We start from the raw sequence: 27,246 nt of genomic DNA, 5'->3' as shown, positions 1-27,246 counted from the left end.
AGCACAAAGAGACTGCAAATTGATGTGGATGACTGAGTCCCGCTGCTGAAGGTTAGAAGGTCTTTGGGGTCACTGCTGCTCAGACTGAGTCATTCCTTTTGATTCAGGTAATATAGACATTGCTTCAGTCAGTCTCTTTATTGAAATTCTCCACGTGTCCTGTCCTTGATGAAGAAAAAAAACATCTCCGCCTCCATCTCTACTCATAAACATCTAATTTAAAAGTTTGAACAGTTTTACACAGCGTCCTAAAACAGCATTAACTGGGAAGAAGAATTTAGGGCATCTCGGCGAACAGAAGGCAAAACTACCTTGCCAGAGGGAGAGAAAGTATCTGCAAGACTTCCTTTGCTTTCTGACACCATTGCAGTGTGATAATGCAGCAGATGGCAAGCTGTTTGCTCGCTATTACTCTGACAATATGGCCGTAATGGAAGTGGAAGTGCCACAAGTGAGCGCCCCTCAAAAAAAACAAAAAATGAAACAGGCCTAACTGTCATGTTGCGTGAGGTCGTCATATAGGAGCCTCACTCCGAGGAGAGACTGAGGCAGGCGTATGAATCCAGAGTCACAGATTTCAGCTTCCTCTCACTGTATATTTGAGGCCGTTTGTGAGCGGCTGGTGTATTTTGGAGAAGTATTGTTATATCCTATTTAACTGCATCAACAGTATTTGCTGTAAGTTGCCACAGGTCAAAATCCCTCCAGCTGTGTTTAACATAAATAATTTACTATTCTGAACTTTAAATGCTGTTATATTTACACAGTTTTATATATATATATATATATTTTTTTTTTTTTTTAATACAAGGCAGATTTATTTCTATAGCACCATTCACATTCAGACTCAAATCAATTGATAGTGCTTTAGGAAGAAATAAATGAAAAACATTAAAGTGGGGCAAGTGATTATACTTCGAGAAATGCACAACAAATAAGTGTGGCCCAAGGTTTTCTGTTTGAGAATGCGCTAAAGAACGATAGAAAACAGACTAGAAGAAACAATGAGAGAAAAAAGAATCAATGAATGAGGGGAAAAAGACCTTTTTATCACAGAGTAGCACAAATGGTTGCCTCCTTATGGAAAATTGCATTAATTTCCCATTTCTGTGATCAAATAATGGACTGCGTGTTTATTATATGGTGTCATTGTGGTGAATCATTTATGATGCATATTGATTCACTAAATCAGTGCAGACTGAATAACCACAGTCTCTCCCTCCATTCATTTGTTGAAAGAGAAATAACATTTATTGACAAGAGTCTGAAAACTTAAAGCAGATACTCATTTATTCATTCATTACATTTCCTGAAGCTTAAATTTCATACTTGCACTAAAAGGGGGAAAAGAACTTAAATAGAGACAAAGAAAGTGTCAGTTAGTACAAATCTCTTTCTTAAATACAAAACCATTTCCTATACTGTCAGAAAAGATGTTGTAAAACCCAATAAAAATGAGAATACAATAGTGTGCACCATTATGTTGTAGAACAATACCAAAGTTACACAAGTCGCTGCCAAGCAAAATCAGAAAACAACCAGAACTCCAATTTATATGCAATTTTCTTTCCAGTTAGTTACAATACACTTTACAATGTGCACAGCAAAGAAAAAAAAAAAGTATATATTTATATATATATACTCTACAAGTAGTCTCTATTTAATACAGTCCTATCAACAAGTTAAACCATGCGCAATATTGCCACCCAGGCTGCCTCAGAAGCTGCTTGTCCCTGTACAATCCAATAAGCTATATACACATATTCTACATGTCCTTAAAAAAAAAATAAAAACTTGATGCAAGTTAAGAGAAAAAAAATGCATGATCCCATCTGAAGGCCCTCAAGTGGAGTTAGTACAAGTGAACAACCGCTGCTTTAAAATAAAACAAAAACCAAAAACTGAGTAGTTGCCGTGTTTGCACACAAATTGGCCGAAATTCATACATGAATATGTTGAAGGAATACTACCGGACACTGTACGTGATGGCTGCAGATTACATTTACCATGCTTTAATCTGATCCATTGTGGGGGCATTTAACTTCTTGAAGGAATCAAAGCCAGACTTTTGTCTCAAGGCAAGCTGGAGATTTAAAAAAAAAGAAAAAAAAAGACAAGAGTGTATGAATTATTCCTGCGTCCACAGAGTTCTCACACTCCACGTATCCGCCCTCGGATGAGCAGTCTTAAAAACGGTCTCTGACGCAGCCGCTTCAAGGAGTGATGCAGAAAAGGCACAACCTGCTGAAGGAGCGCAGCCCTCTGGACTCGGTAAGGAGGCGGTCGCATGCAGGGCAAAGGTCACGAGGTGGAGGGGGCGTGCCATGCAGCTTCTCGGCTCCCTCCGCCGTAGGTGCAAGAGCGGAGACGGACGAGGATGCGGAGATGCAGCAATCCAGAGCATGCTGCGTGCACAGCTCCCACAGTTCAGCATACCGACTGATCACATCATTTATATAGAGATATATATTTATATATACTGTATATACACTGTACATGATCTGCCTTTTGGATCCTAAATGCATTATGGGGATTACAGGTATGTAATACATTCATACACAGGTACATCACAAAATGTTTTCATAAGTGAGCTTAAACAGGTGAACTTTTATATATATGAGATTTATTGTACATAAACTTATTCTTTATTATTTTTTAGCTTATATGGCAGGAAATGCAAGATAGCCATAATTATTCAACGGAAAATCTTAGAAATTCTTCCAACTTTCCATCTTACATGTTGTTAGCGTGGAATTAATTGCAGACACAATAAACATTTAGCATTTTTTGAGATGCACCTGTACAAATAAATGTATTACAGACTTGAGTTGGAAAAACAATATACATGGGTTAATAATCATTTACTGTGGACAGCGGACCCCATTTGAGCAATATGAGAACCATTACCTGGACGAATCACGTTCAGACAAGCACTGCATAGTCCGTTTGAGATTCATGGCAAGAGCTCAACACTTGTTAATGCCAAAGTGTTAATTGATACACAGATTTCGGTAATATCAGGTATTTCATGTACAGATATGGGTTCCTGTATGCTGTGGGCTTCCAAAGCTTTTCGGTAAAGTGAAAAACAAAATGAGTTGTGTGTGGGTGGAGGTGTGATCTTAAAGCCATGCGGTGCTGGAGCAGCCTTCTACACCAGTGATGTGGGGAATCAGTCAGTGCCGGACCTAGTCTGCGAAGACTGACTGGCTACACGAAAGAGTTCAAGGAGTTCATGGCATTAATGGGGGACGGCGCCTCGGAGCTCTCGTGGCCCTCGGCAGTGTCCCTGCTGGCACTCTTCCCACTATACTGGCCGATAAAGGAGCCGTCCTCGTTGAACTGTCCGTCTCCTCCTTCCCCGTAGTCAACTAAACTGTCGTCACTGTCCTCTCGCTTTACTGTCCCGTTAGATGGCGTGCGGCTCCCTTTTAATGGTTTATGGTCCTCATTGTCACTGAAGGAGAAAATAACATGCAGGTGTTACAGGTGAGATGATGTGACAGATGCCGAAAAAAAAAAGAAGAAGATTAGTGATTCTGTTTTCTTTTCTTTTTAGATGGAGCACCAAACTGCCAATCATTTCATTTACCACAGACTGGGAATGAATTATTATCAAATAAATGTCAAGCGGTCAACATTTTTCTCACACTGAATTTGCTTTGCTCCATGTCTAGAAAAATGGCAGCCATGAGTGATTAGTTGCTGGTTTCCATCAGGCAACAGGGGAATAAAGCTCAAGCAATCAGATCCTGTTGAAATTCCCCTTGAAACCAAATATGAAGTGGTAAATGTGTTGTTTGACATAAAGCATTACCCCGTGGGACCATTCTGGGAGCGTGAAGACTTGTGCGTGCATTTCAGGGTTTGTATCCCTGAATCTCAGTTTGGATGTGCATATTGATGTCTGTGAGTGTGGGATGGTATTAAATGTTGTCTTCAGTGAGATTTATCAGTGCATACTCAGATTTGTTCACACACAGAGTATCCAATACGCGTGTGTGCATACTGAGACGTGTGCATTACTCCAAGGATCTGCAAATGTCTGTGCTCACCTTCACCTCAGGTTGTAGCTTTTGCTTCTCTTCTGCCTGACAGATTTGTAAAGAGTGTGAGGTTTTCTTTGCCCTCAGTGGCGACTGGCCTGATCAGAGTGTGTGCATTTTGGTTTTGCATTTCTGTCTTCTTGGCAATACAGCCTTCATAGTGCCAAGAAGCTCGGTGATTTATAATATAACATTACAGGAACTTGGAAAAAGATAACTGGAGAATGAGAGCAAAGGAAGCCCACGGTATTGCACAAATATCTGCCACAGCAAGAGAGCAGCAAAATACTCGTAACTCTACACAGAGACATTTGCATGTCCTTGAAAGTGTGCATAATCTTATGTAAGCACACACACAGACATAAAAAATTGTGTTTTTTGCACACAGGCAATGTCACATTGTACAATTATAACCACATTTCTCTATGCATACAATTGTACGCACACAAATCTGAGTACGCAGCAACAAATCTCATGACAGACCCACAAATATCAATAAAGAGCGATAGGCACACACAAATCTACCCCGACACACCGCACAAGTCATTTCACTGCTATAATAGTACCACGCCCCCCCCTTTACAACACAGAGATCGTGATGGAAACAGAAAGTCCAATGCAATGATGTGAATAAAAGCAAGGTTTCAGCCAAACATCCCCCAAAAGCAAGCATGGAAATAGTCACATATTGTCACAATGCATGAAAAGTCTGCAAAGAAAGTTTTCTTTGGACGTCAGGTTGTCAAAAAAATCATTCCACATACATCAATGAAGTGTGATCGCAAAGCCATCATAATGCTGAGAAGTTCTGAAATAAGCATATCGTGATCAGATTGTAAAAGCTGTAGAGGGGGAAAAAAAAAAGGAAAACAATGAAGTGCAGCTGCAGATTGAATACCTGAATGATTTGGAGAAGCTCTGCTCAGGATACATGATGATGGCTTTATTACCGAATATTAAACTTGATGACGGCCGTGAGACCAGGCAGTTTTTCTCCACAGTGACTTCAATGACTGCCGACCCTCCTCACATGCTGCAGTCATAAAAACGAACGACTCCCCAGCCCACCCGCCCACCCGCCACACCGACACCGCCCTTACCTTTCCTGAGACCTACACCCCCGCGTTCAGGCGATCCAGCTGAGATCCCACACAATCAGTCCCTCCTACACTTTACTGCGCTACGCACACACTTGAGGAGATTACATAATAAGTGTGGCACTTTGAGAGGAGAATGTACAAGGTCAGTGTGGAGGTATGAACTCGTCCTGCAGTCAGACAATAACAGCTCGGGGTGAGTTACGTTATGCCTTTATTGACATACTGAGAGGTTCCAGCTGAGCATAACAAAACAGCATGGATAGAAAGAATACTCTCACAAAGGCACTAGAATATTTGCACACTTTGCCTTGTGATTTGTCTACTGTCTTTTTTTAGGGAGTAAATCCTGTGGATTGGTGTTCAACATTAAGATATTTACGACCAAAACCAATCGATCCCACCGACAAGCACTGCCTGTTTCTGTGAAAGCCCAACATGTACTATAAACCGCCAGTGCTATCCAAAAGTTATTCAAATACAGGGTATACTTTTGTTTGTTTTTTTTAAATCAGTGTGAACATGAAATTCAAATGAGTTCAATTCTACATATGTTATCCGTCTGTTGTAAGTAAACTAGCGGAAGAAGTATGAACACTGTGTTCGGTAGACTCTTTCTTTCCCGTAGCCCTGCTTCTTGGCAAAATACATCTCGATCTGCTGGAAAGCCCGTTTCATTTTCTTCTAAAATGTGCCACATTTGTTACGAACGCCAAATTCGGGGATGTGGACACTTGGAAAACAATAAGATATAAACAGGCTTTCTAATAATATGTACCAGTAAATAATAGCCAAGAAGCAATATTATAACAAAGAAATACTCTACCTACTAAATTACTGATTTTGTTAGTTTTATTTGAAGTTATATGCACAGATCAGCCACTAAGAACCTTCCCATAATCAATAATCATACTGAGAACTTTATGTCAGAACTTGTGTTTTTAAAAAATATTTGTGCTTGGCTGCTTCAAGAAGCTGTGCAGTCTCTTCTAGCGTTCAGTCTATATTTGTAACTTGCTTTATAACGTGTGGCTCTTCATATGGAGAGTCCCAGCAGTACTAAGGTGCAGATCGAACATTGATAGTTTTTGATCTTTTTTTAATCATTTCAATTCAAACCGAAAATTAAATAATACCGTTGGTCTTATCCTGTCGGATTGATTACTTCAGAGAAATGGCTCCCGGACCTGTTAGAAGCAATGTGACCCGACTCTTTGCTCTCCCTGCTTCCCTCAAACATGCTGATAGTTTCACGTTACATCCATATGCATCAAGATATACTGTAGATGTATAAATTAACAACAACAAAAAATCCATTTGCAGCAAAATTCATATATCAGATTTTAAAACCATGCATATCACATATTTCATATATTTATATATGTATATATCAATATGTATTTATCACAGCATAAAATCCATAGAACAGATTTATGTAACCCTAATACAAAACGTAATATAAAATATAAAAGCAAGACCATCTTATAAATTGACTTATTAAAAAAAAAAAAAAAACAATATTGAAAAAAATGTTAGTTATACAGGATTAAAGTGCTTTCACTCTGCGTGCGATTGGAGAAGCAGCCTAGAAAGAGGATGCCGACGAGCATAGCTGGGAAACTGTCAATCCAATCAGGGTCATGTATGTAAGTAGCAATACACTCGGCAAAGTGTTAATAACATTTAGAATATACATACAATGTATACGAGTAGCTTATCAGTTTGGATGAGATTATATGCTTGGGATCAGTTTAGGGTGTGTTGCACATGAATGTAGCTTATATGTGTGTGTGTGTTTTCCTGACAGTATTGTTTGAAGTTGTGGAACATCCAAAACCATAAATCCCCTTCAACCTGAAGAATCCTGCTTTTCAAATGACACCACAATGTCATGTCACGCACACACAATAGAGTCCGACACGAGTAGCATCCAGGACGTCCCAGAACCCAGAAAAAAGTAAGAAAGAAATCTTGTGCTTCACGTTGGTGGGGGAGGGGGGGGGGGGGGGGGACGACACTTCTTGTTTGTGACTTCCTGCTTATTGATGATCCTGGGTTTATTTTGACAGTCAGCTGCAAGGGTTGAGAAGAAACAAAAAAGAAAAAAAAGAAAACGGGAGTGCAGAGCTCCAGCCCAGTCAGAGAGAGAGAGAGAGAGAGCAGATCTGGGCAGAGTGCGAACACACGGGGAGGGTTTGATGGGTAAAATGGGCTCCAGAGGCCTGGGCACTTTCTCTCACCTGTATTCCCCAAAAGTACAGTCATCGTCTTTCATGGGCTGGAACTCTGGATCCGTGTGCGCATCCTCCTTCTCTTTAACTGGAGAGACACACAGGGAGCCGTTTAGGAACAAAAAAGAGCAACATACAAACAATTTCTGGCTTCATAATAAGTATAAATGCATCAGGAAAGTCCGTGTTTCTACCATGAAAACGGTTTGAAGATGCCACTCATGTAAAAGCATGTTTTTATAAGATAAGGAAATAAAAGAATATTATCGCGGCCTCACAGTGCCGCAGGGATTTGTCTGAAAGCTCTGTGTGATTAGTACGCTCTGAGAACAAAGATTTAATCTGAAAATGTTGCAATATACAAATGAAAGCATTAAAGTGTGGGCTTATATAAGTACGTGTGCATGGCGGCATTAGTGTCACCACTCACCAGGGTATTTCCCTCCTTTATTCCTCTGGATGAAGCAGATAATGAGGAGGATCAGGATGAGCAGGGCAATGGCGCACATGAGGCCAATGAACCATCCCTGAGTAGCGATGTCCACCTGTCTGCTCACCACAGCTGGTCAGGGAGAGAGGATGGCTTAGCTTTTATGGCTGTACTTACTTCTCGTCTGTTTATCAGAGGCCATGGAAACTAGAAACAACTGTCTGCAGGCAAGCGCTAAAGGGAGCATGAAGCCAGGTTATGTGTTGCTTCAGGAGATTTTGTGTCCAAATAAAACCAGAAAGTGTCTATTTAGCTGGAGAGACACGTGTGTTACCAAAGTGCAATATTAAGTACAGTTTAAGGCATATCAATGAAGCACCTATCTCAATGAGCAGTCGCAGAGTTTCCAAAATAGCTCGAAATGTTTGCAAGGATTTGCAATTTCTGTGTCAGCCTTCGAATAAAATTTGCACCGGTTGCATAAAACAGTCGCCGAGACACTTCGGACGTCTCAAACCTCTTTAAATCTAGTTTCAGCAAAAATATGTGGAAAGAACCTTCAGCATGTCAATGTGGTGTTTATCCAGATTTAGGTCCTCATCCACCAGCTCCTGAATTTTTTCTCATTCTCAGTTTTTTTTTAATGTCGTTTTTCAGACAGTTGCGACCAAAGAATTTTCACCAAATTCACGAGCCGTTGTAGAAGTAGCAATTCAGTGCAATTCCAAGTGAGGATTCTTTGCTAAGTTTTGCGAGAGATGTTGAGGCTCAGTGAGATAGGGGTTTAACAAGTACTATTAATAGTCTGAGTTAGGGCTTGTTAGAAGTAGGAGTTGGTGAGTATCATCGTTAAAGAAAAAAAAAAGACAGTTATTATGTTATTAATGTAATCGTCATCAGATATAATCACACATACACACAAAGACAAACACAATACACACATTCACTATGGAGATTTTAGGTTGGATATTATAGTGCTAAAAAAACAACAACAACTGAGCTTCTATATTAGACAATCGACTTGTTGTGAAACCGAAATCTAGAACACGACACTGATATTAACGATACAGAATTAAACCAAACAATCATGCACGTAGCTGGAGTCTTTCTCTACGTCACTACCGCACATGCCCGGCACATGGACTGACCACAGCACATCTGGTTAAACCCATGCTTCATTAGGTGTAGCTACACAACAGCGACAAACTACTGCACAAATCTACACACGACACAGTGCACGGCACGGCCCGGCCGGACCCGGCCGGGGTGGAGGCCACCGCCCCCGCCAAGGAACTGCCTCACCTGGGAGTGTGACCACGAGCTCCTCAGAGTGGAGCGGCTGGTCGTGGTGACCGTTGGCCACCAAACGCACCCTATAGGAGAGGCCGACCTTTAAGCCCTTGAGCATAACGTTCTGAGAGCCATTCACCAGCTCTTTCTGCCACTCCTCTTCACCTTTACCTGCAGGGGGGGGACGGTCACGGAGAGAGGCACGTTTGAGGCGGTGCACACACCTTCAACTGGGCCGTGGCGACCGCGACATTATGGGAACTAATGGCCTGGAAACACGTCTACATCTGGTGTGGCGTCTACTTTCATCAATTTAATATTCATGGCGTTCTGAAAATCTAATACATCTATGAATGAATTATAGAGGCCCTGAGAGCTCAATGCACTATGATTCTGTAAGAACATCCAAATCCAGAAAATGAAATGAAACTTGTAATATTTGTTTCAATTAGGCAATGACAAAATCGGTACGTTGTGGGACAAAGTCGTGTCCTCCACATGCCTCTTATAGACATCAAGTTAAAATTGGCTTCAGTGTGATACTCTGGAATATGTTGAAATTGATCAAAAATAAACAAGCATCATCATGAAGTGTTGGGAGAAATAGCTTCTCGTTTTACACATTGCAGTTATTCACTTCTGATAAAGTGTTTCCCGCGTTATGCAAACATATAAAGTATACTCGGAAATATTGGTCCAATTAATTGCTAATCTAGCCATACCTCCTTACTTGCTACTTTAACTTTTATCCATTTTCAATATTTCTTGGCAATCATGCAGATAAGAACGCCCTCAAAAAGCATGAACTTTTTTTATATTCTGGACAGCTGTATATCCCAAAATTTTTTTACACAAACAAGAAAATCATGTGTTTGTCACGAAGTTTGTTTGCAGCAACGTTCTAAAAGACTAAGGACAACAGAAGGAGCTTTTTGATGGAGGAAACCAGTGTGAGTCTGACTTCAGACTGACTGCGGCGCTCTTGTTTTCCATCACGGCTGTATATGATTAAAAGCCGAGAAGTGCGAAGCACAATAAAACCTGGAGCCGCCTTTGAAATGTGTTCGAAAAGTCTTGTCAAACAGGGAGAAATCGTTCGTCGCGTCATTTGGTTTTTGTCTGTCTGAACATTCTCCAGCAGTGCAACACACTGAGCTGTCAGGGCCGCCACACCAGCAGGTGCTGATTAACTCAATATGAAATGTGTTGTGACTGATAATCAGAGGATTAGGTTTTTGATCACAAAATATTCTTAATCACAGGGATCTTTTATTACGATGTTGACTGATGATACTCATTAAACGGTAGGTGAGAGAGAGAGCCATACTACAACCACACGTGCGTTTCATCCTCACTGCAGGTGGATACAAACAGTGGAGAGCACTTCAGTCGAATTCGGCTGGCAGAGCAAGAATGTTTGTGCTGCGTTTCATGATGTTTGTCTCCAAATGCGTTGCATCCAAATTGTCACGGGAAAATGCACATACCTCTTGTAATACCAGCACTGGGTAATTAGCAATTCCAACCAAAGAGGGCCGGGTTGATCACAACTGGATCTACGGTTCAACGTGACTGCCAATATTTCTATTCACCTGCACGAGCCAAGCGTGAAGTAGGAGTCTCTTGCCACCTTTGCATGGAACGAGCAGAAATGTAGGTGTGTTGCTTTGCTTACTGTTATTCTCTGCATATTCTACATAAACGCTTTTCTCTGGGCCCCAGTACTCCCAACTGATCATCGCCCCGTCTTCATTGACCAAGTAGCTAACGTTTCCGAAAGGACTCGCCGGCCGCGCTGAGCACACAGGGGAGAGGAGAACCGTCAACATTGCTCTGTTCGTCAAAGTCTCGCCAATAACTAGGTCTGTAATCCAACTGCTTCTAAACCCTTGTAGCCGTACACTTTAGCAAATGCATATCAGGATGCTATAGCATCAAAAACGAATGCAAAAGACTAATAAGAGTAATCAGACATGTCCTTTACTAAGATCACATCAGAATCTGTAACTACCCTCTTGGGGTGGACGACGTGGAGGAGACCATGCAATGGGATGAGAGGTTTGGGTGTTCCCTGTAAACAACATGAAGAGGGGGGTAAAGACGGCACCACACAAAAAAGCAAACATACACACATACACACACACACACAAACGAGACGCAAACATTTTCCACGGACACTGAAGTCATCGTAACACGGAGCACACAGGTCATCGCCAGGCCAAGAGAAATCTTGCCATGCAGCAGGAAAGAACCACCAGCAGCCACCGCGGTAGAGGTAAAAGCAGGTCAAAGGCGCCAAAGGCACAGGAAGGAAGGAAGGAAGGAAAAAAAAAAAGAAAAGAAAAAGCAGCGAAGCACTTTGAAAAGCTTCATCTAGTTTAATCACACAACATTAAAAAGGCATATGTCACATAACATCTTTATCTGTGGCTTTGAACTTTCTTTGGCTTTGAACTCAGCCAAGCATTTTGGGAGGCCTTAGAATTAAACACAGGCAGGGGAGGTGGGGGGGGGGGGGGGGGGGGCATGCTCATAATGGGGGTTTGTAGCTACAGCTCTATCTAAAAACAGGCATCTACATCACCCTGTGACATTAGAGCTTGTAGAGGGAAACAGGACACAGAAAGACAACAGGACGGGGGTCAATATGGGCCAAACGAGCATCACGTCTGTATCAATGAGACATTTACGAAGTCGTGCTGTGTGATGTCACACAGAATCAAAATGATCCGTCTCAGACGGGTTTCGTAATGGCGTGAGTCGTCTTGCATAGCACTAAAACAGGATTGCATTAAAATGTAACTAAATGTTGAAAAAGAGCTTTTGTATATCATGTTATGATGAAAAAAAAAAAAAGGTTTTTAAAGAAATAATGCTATCAGATGACATGCAGTGTGCTGTCCAGGGGTTTCCAAAGAGTGGCTTTAGTGGACGAGAAGAGTTATGTTCAATCGCCTATTAAGAATAATGTTTTATAATGTGAAAATTCAATCATCATCCAAAACTGTGAAAACCCTGGCTGTATAGCAACAAACACAATTCACACAACAGGTGAGGTCCTGTTTAAATTATAAAATGTCAAAGGTGATAGAAAAGTAGACATCAGAAACTTCTCCAGGCTGAGGTGACGTTCTTCGAACTGCTAATGGTATCTGATCAATAGTTCAAACTAGAAATCAATCAACCACAGTGAAAGCGAGAGATTGCCCAGAACCTGTGTATGTTTCTTAGATTGCTGTTATTTTGTTGATTGATTTTCTCTCTGATAATTTACGGACAGCTTGTTTGTGCAGTAAATACAAAAATAAAAAAAATGAAAAATACAGCACATAGCGATTCAAGTTGAAAATCATTTCAGAGCTGCAGAACATTTTCAATGTAAATCCAGAATTTCTCAATTTGATGGTACAACAGCAGCAGAAGCTGAATCAAAGTACATCTGTGCACGTCTCTCTTCTATTACACAAGGCTTTATGCAATGTTTTCATTAACCGAGAGTGTTGTGTGATTTCTTTGATTACAAATAAAAAACCTTTCAGAACATACTTGAAACTTAATCATTAAAAAAAAAAATATATATAATAAAATCTTCACAAGCAAAAGCAAAATTAACATTTGAAGCACCACACTTGGTGCACTGGAGAAGTTTCTGATCTCTCATGGTGCTATAATGTGAACAGAATGTACAATCTATGAAGATCTTCGATCCTTGAATTGAAAATCTATAGAAATAATTTATCCTCCCGGCTATAATATTCATTGCAGACTTTAAGTGAATTAAACACGAGTACTCTTTAGAGCATTTCCTTCAAGTTTTCTGTATTTGATGACTTACCTTCGTCCAGAGTGGTGATTGCCTCCTGAGTGGCGGCTGGGCCTGCTCCAGCGACCGTTTTCGCATTCAAATAAAACTTGTAGCGTGTGCTGTACTTGAGGTTGAGCAAAGTGACTGAGGTCTCATTGGCGGCCAGGGCCAGCTCCTCCACTGGGCCCAGTTCATTGGAGTTATTAACTACAGGGGTGAAGGATGGGCGACAAGAATAATGGGATGTGGGTGGAAGTCGGGGGTAGCAGCGAGGCAGGTCGGAATAGGAATATGAGGAGGAGGGTGTAGATGGGTGGAGGAGGGGTCAATATTGAGGAAAAGGGTGGAAATGAAAGCATTTGGAGGAGAGAGGTGCGGGATTTGGAAATAGAGGGCAGGAGTGACCAAAGTTCATTTGTTAATTGATGTTGTTGTAATTTAGACAAAATCAAATGCTGTTAAACTACTCTAATTCTTATTTTCTACCCCTTTCTGACTAATTCTCTCATAAGAATGACAATACAAGACATGAGGAAGAATGACATAAATGACACAAAACTACAACTAAATGAAGGAAGGGGGCTTTCACTAAACAAACGTACACAACCGCCAGTGTTATCAAATATATGTATAAATAAATAAAGCAAGCCTCACCTGGCTGATACTTGAGGGTGTATCCGGTGAGGTGCCCGTTGTGTTCATGAGGGGGGCTCCACTCGAGGGTCAGAGAGTCCAGGTTTGGGTTTGTGACCGTCAGGGACGTAGGAGGACCCGGGACTACAAAGGCAAACATACCATGAAACCTTTCAGGAGCGCATCAAAGCACAGGACAGTCACGAGAGGACGTTTCAAATGAATGGCTGAGGAGGAGAAGTCGGTTCAGGGGGCCTGGAAGCTCTCAGCGGTTGACTCTGGATGTTTCAAAACATCCTCCAGTCACAAGTGCACTCTGCCTATTTCGACTTCATTTGGATGTTTGATCTTCAGTGTGAAGAATGATGCTTGTCATCCGCTTCGGGGGGGGGGGGGGGGGGACTTCCTCTTCTTCTCACTCGTTTTAGAGCCAATCATGGTCCTTGCATAAGTGTGAAGTAGGAATTTGAAACCCTGAGGTGCAAATACATTGAGACTATTCTGTGACCTATAGGAGACGTCCTGAGCCCAGCAGTAAGACTTTACGAATGCAAAATAGAGAATTCTTATTCTCTGAAGAGTGTATTTGTGCCTTCATTTCAAACATGGCCGCAGAATATTTTTAAAACATGAAAAACTTACCATCAAGTGGAATTAATTTGCAACCGTTAACCACAACATTGATTATAGCAGGAATTTTAAAACTGAATAAACAGTGTAAACTAATCCAACAGTGAGAGATGCTGTGAAATTTAACCACAGTTAATAAATCAGGGCTTTGGCTTTTTATTCATGTTTGGATAGAGGAGGTTCCTCCACATATACCAACATTTAATGCACATTTGATTTTATATTCATACAATTTGCACTGCTTTTTAATTTTTAACAGCATGCACAACATATAAATCCAGAGCGCCTCGGTGTTAAGCAGAATCGATGCTAAGAAAATTAAATGGAAAAGACTCATCATCTGTGTCTGTTTCCTATTCGTAATATGCAATTTCAGTCACCACTCATTTATCCATCTTTTATGCCGCTTGATACTGCAGCTTGCCCAGAGTTGGAGGAATATCAGCTAACAGTGGACGAAGGCAGGTTACACATGCTGGATCCACATCTATGTGCAATTTGATGGCACCAATTACAAACACATGTGTTTGTCTCGTGGGATAAAACCAGAGTACTGTGAGAAAACCCACACACAGGAAAAAAAACATGCAAACTCAGAGCAAAAATGCCCCCCACTCTTATCAGCTGAGGTTTGGGGAGGTTTTAAGTAACTGTAGCACTCATAGCTGCAAATTTAGCACAGAAAAGAATCAGTCTTCCTTCTCTTACCTCCCTCGGGTGTCTTAAACTGCTGCGTGTTACTGGGTGGCCCCTCCCCTTTGCCGTTAAACACCCTGACGTTGAACGAGTAGAGACTGAAGGGGTGCAGACCAGGCAGCATGCCATGAGTGTGGTTCCCACTGAAGGTCAGGATGTCCTTCTCCATGTGATCGGGGTTGTGTTTATGAAGGCTGTGCTTTCTCCAGTAATACACCTGCAAGGGACGCCATAAATGCAACTTTATTTCCCACATTGTGATGGGCACAATAGGTCTGCAGGCTGCACTGCACCCAATCGACTGTACCTTATATCCTTTGAGATGTCCTCGTATTAAATTAAAGGGCACGGGGTCCCAGTGTACCTTAGCCAGGGAGCTGTTCAGTATGTCAACGTGCACATTTTCTGGAGCTGCTATGGGCACTGTGCAGTACACAAAGAACATGATAGAAGCAAAAAAAAAGAAACGGCTAAATACAGAAACAAGCCAAGTAAATGTTACGCATCACCCCGGGCTCTTCCACACGATCGTTTTCCATCAGAGTAAAGAGTCGGTGTTACTCACAGTCCTCTCCTGAGTGGCCGTGGGCAATAGGAGGGTCGGGTCCAGGTCCGTAGTCATTTACAGCTTGAACTTTAAGCTCATATGGAGAAAACGTGGGCGTCCCAGACACAACAAACTTGGAGTTGTTGGCTACAGTCACTACGGTCCAATCACTGCCCGGCACCTTCTGCCTCCACATCACTTTATAGTGCAGCCCCGGGCCATTAGACTGGAGTCCCGTCAGCGGCTGCAGAGGAGAAACTTTAATTGTAGATCATTTTCCAACTAAGCTATTTATGGTCTTAATAAATAACAATAAAAGAAGACTGGGGGGGGGGGGACCCACACAACTGAAAGAAAGCCCATAAGACTAGACAATTAAAACACTGCGTGAGAATACACAGACATTTTTTTGTCTCTCATCTCAGGATTAGCCCAACATGACTCCATTACCTTCCAGGAGATTACAAGATTGTTATGTTCTGTTCCAAATCCCTGAACACCTGTTGGGTTCTCATCTGGAGCTGAAAAACACATTGCGAGGCACAAAAAAAAATCATCATCAAGACGAACGTCTTCCACCGAGGGTTTGATCAACAAACCGATTTCCTTGTAAAGTGAAGCCCGTAAGATGAAGACTTCACCAGGTTCCTTAACCACAAAGCAGCCACTCGTCCGGTTTTCACTGCATTTATGTTTCACAGGAGGCGAGCGGGCTGAGTCTGTACCTGCAGCGTCGGTCTTGTAGACCCTGGAGGGGTAGCTGGGGCGGCTGAAGCCCACGCCGTTAAGAGCCAGGACCCTGAAGGTGTAGTGCACGTAGGGCGACAGCTTGAGGTGAGCTGTGGTCTTGGTTCCTGGGACTTCGGTCAGATTATGCCAGTGACCCCGGTGGTGTAGGGAGTCCTCATACTGAATCAGAAATCCTGTGGAAAACATGAAAGATGTGATGTGATTTTTGAGTTTTATGTTATTTTTTTAATGCACGAACACAAAATAAGCAGTTGCGCCAAAAAAAAAAAAAAGCCTCCTTCTGAGCTCATCCGTTTATGAAATAGTGCAATGAGTCAGGTTTTATTGGCATGTTTGCGTCATGCACGTGTTAAATTATTCTATTAGTCATTATTAGCTAAACATCATTAAACATTAATATCATAATCATAATCGTCTCTTCTGTCTCGACAACAGATTACAGCAGCCTAACGTCTCACAGGTTTTAATAAAACAATTTTGTTGGAATTGACTAACATGCACTAATGAGAAGTCAGATCCTCAGCCGGTGATGGCCTATTGATTAATGGGCAACGTTCATGGTTCAATCCCTCATTTCTCATTGTTGTTTCTTAGGGGAAGACCCTGAATCCATCTCTTCTCCAGTGGAAGTTAAGCACCTTGTATGACTGCCGTCGAGTGTGTGCCTGAAAATGACTAATAATGTAAAATGCTTAAGGGCCGCTGAAGTATTGAAAGTGTTTAGCGTGCAGACTTCTGGCTATTAAAAGTCGATACTAAAAATGAAAAGTGACCAAACGTTTGTGCCTGGAACAACGGCACAGACAAAATCGGGAGTAATAATAAGTGACCTCTTTTAAATCATTACATCAGACAGAAATCTATAGTTTTATGTTGTTTTTGTATCTTAGCCCATTTTATTTGTACTTTATTAGCACAACCTATTATATGTTCTTCACTCAGATGCATGTTAAAACCTGATAGACTTCTTCGGGGTTATTCTACCTTCAATGGGAGTAACAAACAAGTTTAGAAAATTGCACGTACACATAAAACCCAGTGAAAAGTCAGCCAAACAACACACACCCACACACACATGCACGCCATGCACGCACACACACATAGTTATGGCATCATACTCTGAATAGGACTGTTGTGTTCATCCCCGGGGGTCCAAGTGAGCTGAACGCTTCTCTTTTTCTGGTCTGTCAGCTCGAGGTCAGTGGGGGGGTCGGGTCGCTCTGGGAGAAATACAGCACAGGCAGCTCCATCAATACACGTGTCTGAGATTATATTCACACTGGCTTCTTTTTACAGTTGCAGAGTACAATGGGTTCATGCCGTGGCTCGATGGAACAGAAACAGAAGCCCAGATGTGTAAATGTGTTGCGGCGATGCCTGAGTCATAATAATGCATTGTTTGTTAGCCGAGCATATCTCCTGCATTCCTCAAATGTTCCATTCGGCAGAGTTATTCAGTGTGTGATACACATGCAGATGTTGCAGCATGCATATGAAATGGCCAACTTGAGAATCTTCTATGATCACTCGGCATGAAATCGAGTCTCAGGCTCACTAGCGGGACTAAATTGATGCTCATGTTTTGAAAGTGTAATAATAAAGTGAAATGCATGCTCAGAATAAATGAAGTGAGGGGGAAATGAAAAAAAAAAAAAAAAAAAAGTCCAAGTGGTGCAATGGGGAAGTGACTGCTTTACAAATTGTTTCTTGCATTCAAGTGTGAGTAGAAATATTTTCTCCTTTTGCGTGGAATGTTTGCACCAGTGATTTAATGTATTTAAACACTGCATTTGGCAACAAAAAAAAAAAAAGAAAAGAAAATCACAACAGAACAGAACTTATCAAAAATATGATGAAAAACACTTTACAGACAGAACACTGCTGGCGAACCAAAAATGAGTAGAGAAACAGTACAACGCCGTCAAAAACACAACGCATCTTCAGGCATTAACATGCTGCGTATAACGGAAACGTCCAACAAACAACACAAGCCCCGGTCGGCCGAGCACATCCGGGGTGCTTCTGTGCGCCGCAGGTTTACCGTAGACAACAGCTGGTGTTGGTGTGGCCTCTGCCAGGTAGGAGGGCAGGAGTGAAATGTGGAATTTAGTGGTCACTCAGCCATAAGAAAACAAAGAAGATTATCTGGCTCGCTAAGAAGGCAACAATCAAATATTCATGCTGATGACACAACAGCTGACTAAATCCGTTCAAATTAACTTCCAGGCTATTAACCTTGAGAGGCTGAAAGGCAGATTGTTATTACTGGACACATTCATATTTCCAGGAAGACCTGAGCGGGAGAGATACGCTTTAATAACGCGCGGCTTCGTTTCATGAGTGAGTCTCAGTGCGGTACGTACCAACGACAGTGAGCTCGGCGCTGGCTGAGTCGTGGTCCAGTGTGGTGTTCATGATGCAGGTGTAAACCCCGGCGTCGCTCTCCGTCACATCACTGATGGTGAGGCTGTCAGAGTCCACAATAAATCTGTGTGTGGGGGGGGATAAAAATGAAAGCATATTTCAGGGTCGTACAGTTGTCGGCACTCTCAAATCACAAAAAGAAGACCCTGGTTTGATTCCCAGTTCAAGGTCTTTCTGTGTTAAGTGTGTATGTCCTTACGTGCAGGTGAGGTTATTTTGTGAGAATGTGTGAATGTTTGTGGGAGCTCTGTGATGAACTGGTAGCCTGTCCATGGATTACACAGCTTCTTACCAATATTCAAGTGTATATAGAAAATGGATGGACAGTTCAGTTCAGTCTCATCTCCACATATATCACATGTTACCTATAATAGTTAGCAGTGAAGAACCTGCTAAACTAGTCTACCCATGCTTGTAATCCCATCACCTCCTGCAGACCAACTTGAGGTTAATCACACTGTTCCTCTCGACTTGTCAATGTAATCAGACCAAAAGTATTAATGAAGCGATTTACTAGTGATTGTGACACTCAAAGCAATTTATCCCTGAGGGTTAAGTGTCTATGGTGCAAGTATGTCGATGCTGTTGTTGGAGAGACTTTGATAGATCAGGGGTGACCAACGGGTCACCCCTGATCCATCAAATCTATTGCTGCAAATTGAAAAACGTGAGGAGGCACTTTCAAACAGGAAACAGTTCTGACCTCTCGTCGTCAGGCAGCTCTCCGTCGTCTTTGAGCCAGGTCATGATGGGGACGAGCGTGGGGTCGTGTTTCACCTTGCACTCGAACACCACAGGCCGGCCCCTCTGGATCACTTTGTAGTCTGGCTGCTTCAGGATCCGTGTGGGCTCTGATTGGACCAACAGCAGGAAGTTAAGGGGAAAAAATGGTGAAGGCAAAACAAAAGAAGATTGGTTTTGTATTTGTCACAAGTTGGAATATGTCTGTGCCAATTCAAAGCTGCTAATGAAGGATCTATCTGTGCAAAACCAAGTACTGAAATGGAAGAAAATGGAAAACAAAAGACTCATTAATGGAACAACCAGCAAGATGATTTCTGACTATGTCTTCACAGAGAATCCATAAATAAATGAACAACCTAATGAAATGTAGGCATTTAAGTTTTGGTGGCCAAACATCCCACTGCAATGACCTTACAGAGGTGCATGCACGCTAATGTCTGCAGGACAGAGACACTCTCACCTTTGACTTCGAGAGAGACATGATTCTCGTAGATCCCAAGGGAGTTTCTGGCAGCACACGTGTATTTGCCACTGTTTCGAGCTTGAGCAATGGGAATCTCTAAGGTCCCATTGTCATGCAGGACATACGGGTCTCCATCCAGGGTGCTGGACCGACTGTCTTTGAACCTGAGACACAGAGTCAAATAGCCGAGTTTAGCTTTCGCAGGCAGCACTCTGCGGGCCCTTTCTTCTGTCAAGCGTTCATGAACTCACCATGTAATTTTCGGGATGGGTGATCCGAAGGAAGAGCAGTCTATCAGGGCCCGGTGATTTCTGATGACCTGGTAGACTTTGTCGGCTTGTGTCAGCACTCTGGGCGGCTCCGCTGCAGTCGGGCAGCAGCAATTATTGAGATGTTATTAGCTTCCAGAGATCAATGCAAGTGGAAAAAAGCATTCAAACTCAAATGGGTCTTGGTTAATGGACTCACAGAGGACGTTGACAAAGGCATTGGACAGAAGGTAGCCGTGGGCATTGGAGATGTTGCACTGGTACACAGCGCTGGATCCAGTCTGAATGTCAGTGAAGATGATGGTGTCGTCCTCCACTTTCCTGCTCAGGTCTTTGGGTGAATCTGTTCATGGATAACAGGCTGGTTACACACGCCATTCTGGGGCAATGTTTGTGCACAATAGTTAACTTCATATTTTATCTCTCACTAATATACTCACAGACCATGGCTGTGTGTCACAGCAGGTCATTGCTACTTACACTGTGAATCTGTTTTCAGCCCACAAGCTTTTCCTGCTGCTGCCACGATCTTAATCTGGTTCTCCCACACTCGAGTCAAGACCAGTTTGGGCTTTTTTTATTATTATTATTATAAAGTAAGTCTTTATCGCAACCAACAGGCTTAGTATAGGGCAAAGACAGACAGGAGATGGGGAACAGATGGGACAGCTAAATCTGAAGGAGATTTTTATATATATTTGATGTGAATCTCTGGATGTTTTAAATAGTCTTGACAATTACAATCATGAAGCAGCCTTAAACTGAGTATATTGTGTTTTACGAGAAAGGCTTTCTCTGTAGGTTGATCATGGCAAATACAAACTGGGTGTGATTTTCCTTTTGTGTCATGCAGTAAAGAAGACGTGGCACAACATGGCTGAGCTGAATCTGCTACCTTCAGATTGCTTAGCTTACGCTTTGACCGTTGCACATTTGCACACTACACTGAATTGATTAATTAAAAAAAAACTCAATGACAAGACGTGTGCTTTGTAGGAGGTTGTGAGCACTGTATCTTGAAGTCCTGACCACACTGCACTGACAAACAATATATTATTAAATGTTACGCTCGTTTCCGATGAAAAATAAATAACTACTGAACAGTATATATACAGAACACAGTAGTAAAACCAGAGCAATGTTGCCACTTACTCTCTATGGGGATGCCATTCATAGCCCAGGTGATGGAGGGCTTGGGTGTGCCACTGGCCCTGCAGGTCAGCACCCCGTTCTCTCCGGGAGCCAGAACAAGGTTCCTGGGAGCGCCGCTGATCCAATATGGAGCAGCTGAAAGTAGAGCAGAACGCAGCAGCAGGCAGGAGAATTAATCATTGCACATGCTGCCCTGTTGTCATCTGTGCATAAATCAATTATGAGATGGAGGGCGAGGGAGAGGTGAAGAGACAGCATGAAGCAGCGGCCACGGCCTGATGGGAAACTGTGCGTTTCATCACAGGTGCACCTTTGACCGAGACGTGGATGGAGTGATGTGCCGAGCCCAGCTGGTTCCTGGCTGTGCAGCGGTATTCTCCGGCGTCGGACTCCGATACGTCCGTGATGCGCAGAGTCTTGTTGTAGTGCATGAAAGACATGCGTCCGGACGGGAGATCGCCGCTCACTTTGGTCCAGGAGACTTCGGGAGTGGGCCTGTTTCCAGAGAGAAGAGTGAAGAGTGATGACGACACCCGGGCAGGGGGGTTCTCCAGGCATTCGGCACCGATGTGATGCTGTATTTAAACTCACAGTCCTTCGGCGATGCACTCCATCTCCAGGATGCGTCCTCTTAGCACCATCTTGAAGCTGGAGGAGCCAGATGGGATTAGGAAGGTTGGCCTCCTGTCGTCCGCAGGAGCTTCTGTCATTAAACACACACATGCACACAAACGCAAGTGAGTGAGTGAAAGCCAGAGACATCTTCCTTACCTTTCCGGTGCTGTCGTGTGCCATTATGCATAAATGCTTAATCATTTACACCAATACCATTGAATTGTTATGTTTAAAGTGTAGCAAACTGCTTTCTGTGGGTGGTTAGGCACCCAAGATAGTAAAGTTCAACAATTTCGACTATAACTCTACAAAACTGCATTCTACAACTCAACATATAAACTATTAAATCAACAACCTGACTAAATGTATGACGATAACTGTGCCTTTCCTCACTATCAAAACATTTGTGTCGAGTTAGTTAAAAAGAGGAATTGTTTTAAGCAATGGGAAATGAAAAAGGAGATCAAAAAGCTTGGCGACTCATTAAAGTCTGAGCAAAACTGAGACTGGGCACAAAAAGAAACATAAATCCCGCACCCAAAAAAGCAGAAAAGGTCAAAGATGTTAAAATCTGATGTTTCAGTACTATTATTGATTTAACATAGAAATCTGATCAGTTCATGTTATAAATACGTCAGCATGCTGGGCTCATTAGACCATCTCACAGGAAGGATTTGATTGGATAGTGCAGGAGCGACAGAGGAAGGGAGATTTTGTTTGGATTGGTATGTTTGAGGCGGGGACAGTTAGTGGGTAAGTTCCAGGTCAGAGCACTATGTTAGGCAGGAACACTAGGGGGTGCCACATCTCACTGCAAAATGAACCAGTGAGACTGCAGGACTTGTCGGGCTTGTGGGGTTGAAGGGTGATTGTTAGTGGGTGAGAACTCTTCTGGTACTCCAGGTGGAAGGGGTTAAACACTAGAGGGTGCCAAAACTCACCACTGAATAAATCAGTGTCATTGTAAAAAGCTGCCACTGTGTCATTGATTGCATCCACTGTAACAAAAACAAACAAACACACAAAAAAAAATCACACACGCCACAAGTTGAAATCAGGACAAAAAACAAAACAAAGAACATGCATTGACAATTCAACATGAGAATGAGGGGGGAAAAAAAATCCATCAACAACATGTTGCTACAAAGTTTGAGATGAGGGATGAGCGTGGAGGCAGGAGCCCGTCGTCATGTCAACCGCCGATGCTCCACTGAATGAGAGCGGCCTTTGTTGATGTTGGAGAACGTGCACGTCTCACACAAGTGATAGTGAAGGCCTGCGCTGCAGATAGAGCGAAGAGTCATGGGAGCACTGACAATATGTCTTTTCAGTGGGATGGCGACCGCCGGCGTCTCCGAGGATGGAATCACAGATAGGAAATGCTGTTTTCCTCCCACGCAGTCACGCTGGCATGCACAGTACTGTAACCGAACTGCTTTCTCGTTATACTCAAACACCGTCACGCCGCTCCTCTCAGGCATTCCAGCTCATTACACGTTCAGTCTCAAGTACTTCTCTGAATCACGCACCGAGTCAGACTTACGGTTGAGGACCTTGACGGTGATGGGCTGTTTCTGCTGGATGGTTTGAGTGTGGGGGAAGCGGGCGTAACAGATATAGTCATTCCTGGAGTCCTCTCTGCGAACGTTAGAGAAGTAGAGGTCGCCGTTCAGCGACTGGGACACCCGCTTGCTCTGAGGCAACTTCTGAAAGTCTGAAATATAAAGCAACAACAACAAAAATCCATATAAGAATAAATCCAGTTTTCTAACTTGTGGATATGAACACAATTGTATCATTACATATAAATATATATAAAATGATACTGAATCCTAACTTGCTCCCAATGGTGTGGTATCTGTCACCATCAATGTGCGAGTGGTTGAATGTGACGGTTCTCAAAGACAGCCGAAATGGTTAAAACATACGATACAACAGAAAGCTGCCACCTGAGTATAGTTTTGCAGAAGTGTGAAAAGTGCTATGAGATAGCTTTCTTGTGAAATGGAATACACTGCATAAATGAAACAGGGCTGAAAAAACAAAACATTTTAAGAGACTCGGTTACTAATAATATGCCTGCTATATTTTAAGAAATCTTGAAGAAAAAACATGTAATCCATGACCAATGAAACATTCAATCTTCAGCAAACCTACGATATTGACATATTCATAATACAAGTAAAAAACATGTAGGAGATGAGGTAGCTCACTATTGTCCATCCAGAATATGATGGGAGGCGGCAGGCCGGCAGGTGGTTGGCATGGCAGCACCAAGGACACGCCTTCCTGGATCACGGTTGCCTGGATTTTCTCCTTAGACCACAGGGGGGATCCTGCAGATTTTGGAGAAGAGTTTGTGAGTCGCTCCACAACAGTCCTACATGAAGCATGTGTTGCTAATGAGCTGCCACTGACATGATGACAGGACTGACGAGGCAGGATGAGAAGGGAGGAAGCCTGACTGAATGACAACACAGAGGAGGAAACACAGAGGGAGGCTTCGCTCCATTCACTACTGAGTCCTGCAAAATAAATCGTGCATTTTTCTACGTGCAACGTTTACCTTCCACAAGCGCTCTTAAGATGGCAAACGCAACTTAGTTGGAAAATGCATTAGACAAAGAAAAGAAAATGGAAATTTTATCATGTGATGTGAGCTGTACATGACGACAAGTGAGTGAAAATGATTTTTGAAGAGGCGTTTCCCCACATCAGAGCTTCACTTACTGGACTGTCGTACGACAATATTGTTGGAAACGGCGGTTCCGTGTTTGTTCCTCGCCGTGCATTGGTAAATCCCCTCATAATGGTCGGCTTTCTCTCTGCTGATATCCACCACCAGGGTCCCAGAGTGGGACCTCATGCTCACGTTAGGGTCCTTGTCGATGTCAAAGTGGGTGCCATTTCTCGTCCAAGAGAAACTGAGGGAAGATCAAACCAGCGTCAACCAAGGGGATTATTTCCAAAGATTAGAGTTGTTGAACATAAGTGATTAATTTTCTTTAACCTTGATATTCAATTTAATGCTCTAAATGTACTAATTTCTTTATAAAATCATTTGACAGTGGATCTGTATTTACCATGTGTCAGGTTCAGTTTTTTTCCCCATGAATAACATCTTGGTTTTTGAGTTCCAGCAACAGAAAGGTGAAGCTAAATGGCGACATTTTGTCAATGACCTTCCTTTAAAGGGTGAAAATACAGATGTGATGTATATTTGTTGTGTCGATGCCTGCAGTTAATTAGGTGTCACACTTGTTTTGAAATGCATTCGCTAAATTCTGCCTCAGGCAAGGGCAATGCGAGTGGGAAGGGAAGACTGATTTACTTATCTCAAGGTTTAAATACACACAAACTTTTAGGGGTTGTTTTTTAAAAACTCAACTTGCTTCCAGCTGAAGGCTTTTACTGAGATTTGACAGGTTGTGGTTGAATCCACACCTGGGATATCTTCTCTTTAAACACATCCTCCTCCTTTCCTACCTGGGATGTGGCTTCCCCTTGGCGTCGCAGTGGATTATAATATTTTCTCTCGGGTCGATGATGTAATCCTTGGGGGATTGGTGAGTTATGGTCGGCGGCTGCGGCACTGAAAGCGATTGGGAAGAGGGTGAGATTTAATCACAACCTTTACTGCATAACTAAGCTTTTATTTTTCTTCCCTTGCTGCTGTATTGACCACACAAGCAGACATTACCAGTCGCATGCAGACTTACCGCGCAGACTAAAACCAGACAGCTGTTTGCTGACAGACACATTAAAAAAAAAAAGAAAAAAAGAAAATCTTTCACAACATGAGGTACTGCAAAAAGGCATGCAGAGTGCTCAGGTGCATTTCCCTTTATTGCACTGGTCCAATGCTTGATACATTCCTGTCAGTGCTGGGAGATGACTAATGGACTGTGACAAAACAAATGATATAAAAACTCATGCTGCTTGCAAGATTGCTCTATGAAAATGTTCTACCACACACACACACACACACACAAGCAAATAACAAAAGAAGCAAACAAAGGAACAAAGAAATCACTGCATGCAAAATTGCCAAGTCCACTGCAAATCAGTCTGTGGATCCCATAACAGAAACAGATTAAATATGACACAGAAACAGAACAAAAGATGGATAAAATACAACCCCTAGTGTACAAAAACAAAAGCAACAACAACAAACCCTACTAGTGGTCAGTTCTCAGCCATTTGAGACTTACATCTATCCCGAACTTTAGAGTTTTCCAGCAAGAATCAGCAAACAAGAAAGAAAACATTGCGACAGTAGAGAAAACCACACATTAGTGATAAACAAAATAAATAAATAAATCGTCCTGCATTATGTTTGATTCACAGCCAAGTTTGAAGAGGACCGGTCGACAATGAGGGACACCAGTCGTCTACAGATCCGACCATAAAACATGCGGATGGTTTACCACCAGAAGACATCAGGCTGAGGGGTCAAAACGTGGACATTAGTCAAAACAAAGAAGCTTCATATGACAACTGTTTAAATACTAATACACACTGAATTTTAAATTTGTCTGAAATAGTCATTTGAACCCATGAATAGATACATTTTATATGAAGAAGAAATATATAGCTAATCGTCTGAAGGTAGTTGGTCAGTTAGGGATATTTTTTATGTAAAATATCAAAAATCATATCAATAAAAGTTATATTAATGTGGTTCAAAAGGCAAAAGACACAAATCAACTATTTATAAAAGGACATATTAGTTTCAGCTATAAATGCTACAGCTAAAGAAATATCATTATTTTTCCAAGTGAAAAAAAGGACAAATCATAAAATGAATCATAATATTAAAAGAACTCACTATAATGTCTATCGGTTAATCCTTCAATCACCTTTCAATCATTATAGATTTTCAGAGAAACGCCTAAACAAATGCACTTTAATATAATGTGAGAAAAATATTGACCAGTTTTTACATGAAAGTGTGTTTTCATACATATAAACACTCAGTTTATTAAAAATTATCTTTACCAAGTTGCTTTTTTAAACTGTTGTTCGTCCATCATCCAGCATTTGACGTGCACAGATGTGATTTCTCGATTTATCTTTTTTTACATTTTGCTCTCATGTCCCACGTGAAAAACAACCTCATCATTAAAGCAGCTGACTTAATGAGATTCGTTAATGTTTCCGCTAAAATCAACTTTGACATTAAGCATCGCCTCATTTGCATGCCCTTGGAATATAAAGACGTCAGTACTGTATGTGTGTCTTACGGTCAAGTGGGACCTCCAGTGCAGTCACGTGTCCCAGGAACAGCACGAGCAGCGCCGCATCCATCCTCCTCCTCTCCATCGTCGGTGTGTGACGCAAAGGTGAGCCCACCCCCCGCCCAGACACAGCGACGGGCCGCCTCTCTGCTCAGTCACAGTCTGAGGACAGGTGACCGACTACAGA

At 42.2% G+C, this 27,246-nt stretch overlaps 1 protein-coding gene across 2 annotated transcripts; it reads right to left on the bottom strand.

Moving 5' to 3' along the window:
- Window positions 1–1,313: 1,313 nt before the first annotated feature.
- Window positions 1,314–27,146, bottom strand: LOC308136696 (neuronal cell adhesion molecule-like). 2 transcript variants are annotated; one of them, XM_080505148.1, is made up of 28 exons: window positions 27,066–27,146; window positions 25,309–25,414; window positions 24,553–24,746; window positions 24,036–24,158; window positions 23,366–23,536; window positions 22,764–22,820; window positions 21,799–21,910; window positions 21,518–21,702; window positions 21,208–21,342; window positions 20,255–20,398; window positions 20,038–20,149; window positions 19,784–19,950; window positions 19,283–19,430; window positions 18,519–18,643; window positions 18,197–18,226; window positions 17,274–17,375; window positions 16,131–16,328; window positions 15,856–15,926; window positions 15,424–15,649; window positions 15,166–15,281; window positions 14,871–15,075; window positions 13,554–13,676; window positions 12,930–13,106; window positions 10,770–10,889; window positions 9,107–9,265; window positions 7,805–7,936; window positions 7,384–7,462; window positions 1,314–3,457 (listed from the first exon to the last, which is right to left on the bottom strand). In XM_080505148.1, the coding sequence occupies exons 1-28, from the start codon at window positions 27,142–27,144 to the stop codon at window positions 3,211–3,213; spliced, it is 3,843 nt and encodes a 1,280-aa protein (XP_080361274.1). In that variant the 5' UTR covers window positions 27,145–27,146; the 3' UTR covers window positions 1,314–3,210. The 2 variants fall into 2 exon arrangements, with proteins under 2 accessions (XP_080361274.1, XP_080361273.1); XM_080505147.1 differs by lacking the exons at window positions 9,107–9,265; window positions 10,770–10,889; window positions 18,197–18,226.
- Window positions 27,147–27,246: the final 100 nt, after the last annotated feature.

This window comes from Blennius ocellaris (genome assembly GCF_963422515.1).
Source record: "Blennius ocellaris genome assembly, chromosome: 11".
Taxonomy (NCBI): Eukaryota; Metazoa; Chordata; class Actinopteri; order Blenniiformes; family Blenniidae; genus Blennius; species Blennius ocellaris.
Note: the sequence above shows the minus strand (reverse complement) of the source record. Positions and strands in the feature narration are given on the sequence as shown.

Coding starts and splice junctions, on each gene's coding strand:
- LOC308136696 (XM_080505148.1), bottom strand. CDS start 27,144: ATGGAGAGGAGGAGGATGGATGCGGCGCTGCTCGTGCTGTTCCTGGGA. Junction 21,703..21,798: donor GAGTGCATCGCCGAAGGACT/GTGAGTTTAAAT, acceptor CTCTGGAAACAG/GCCCACTCCCGAAGTCTCCT. Junction 15,650..15,855: donor ATCTTGTAATCTCCTGGAAG/GTAATGGAGTCA, acceptor TCTCCTCTGCAG/CCGCTGACGGGACTCCAGTC.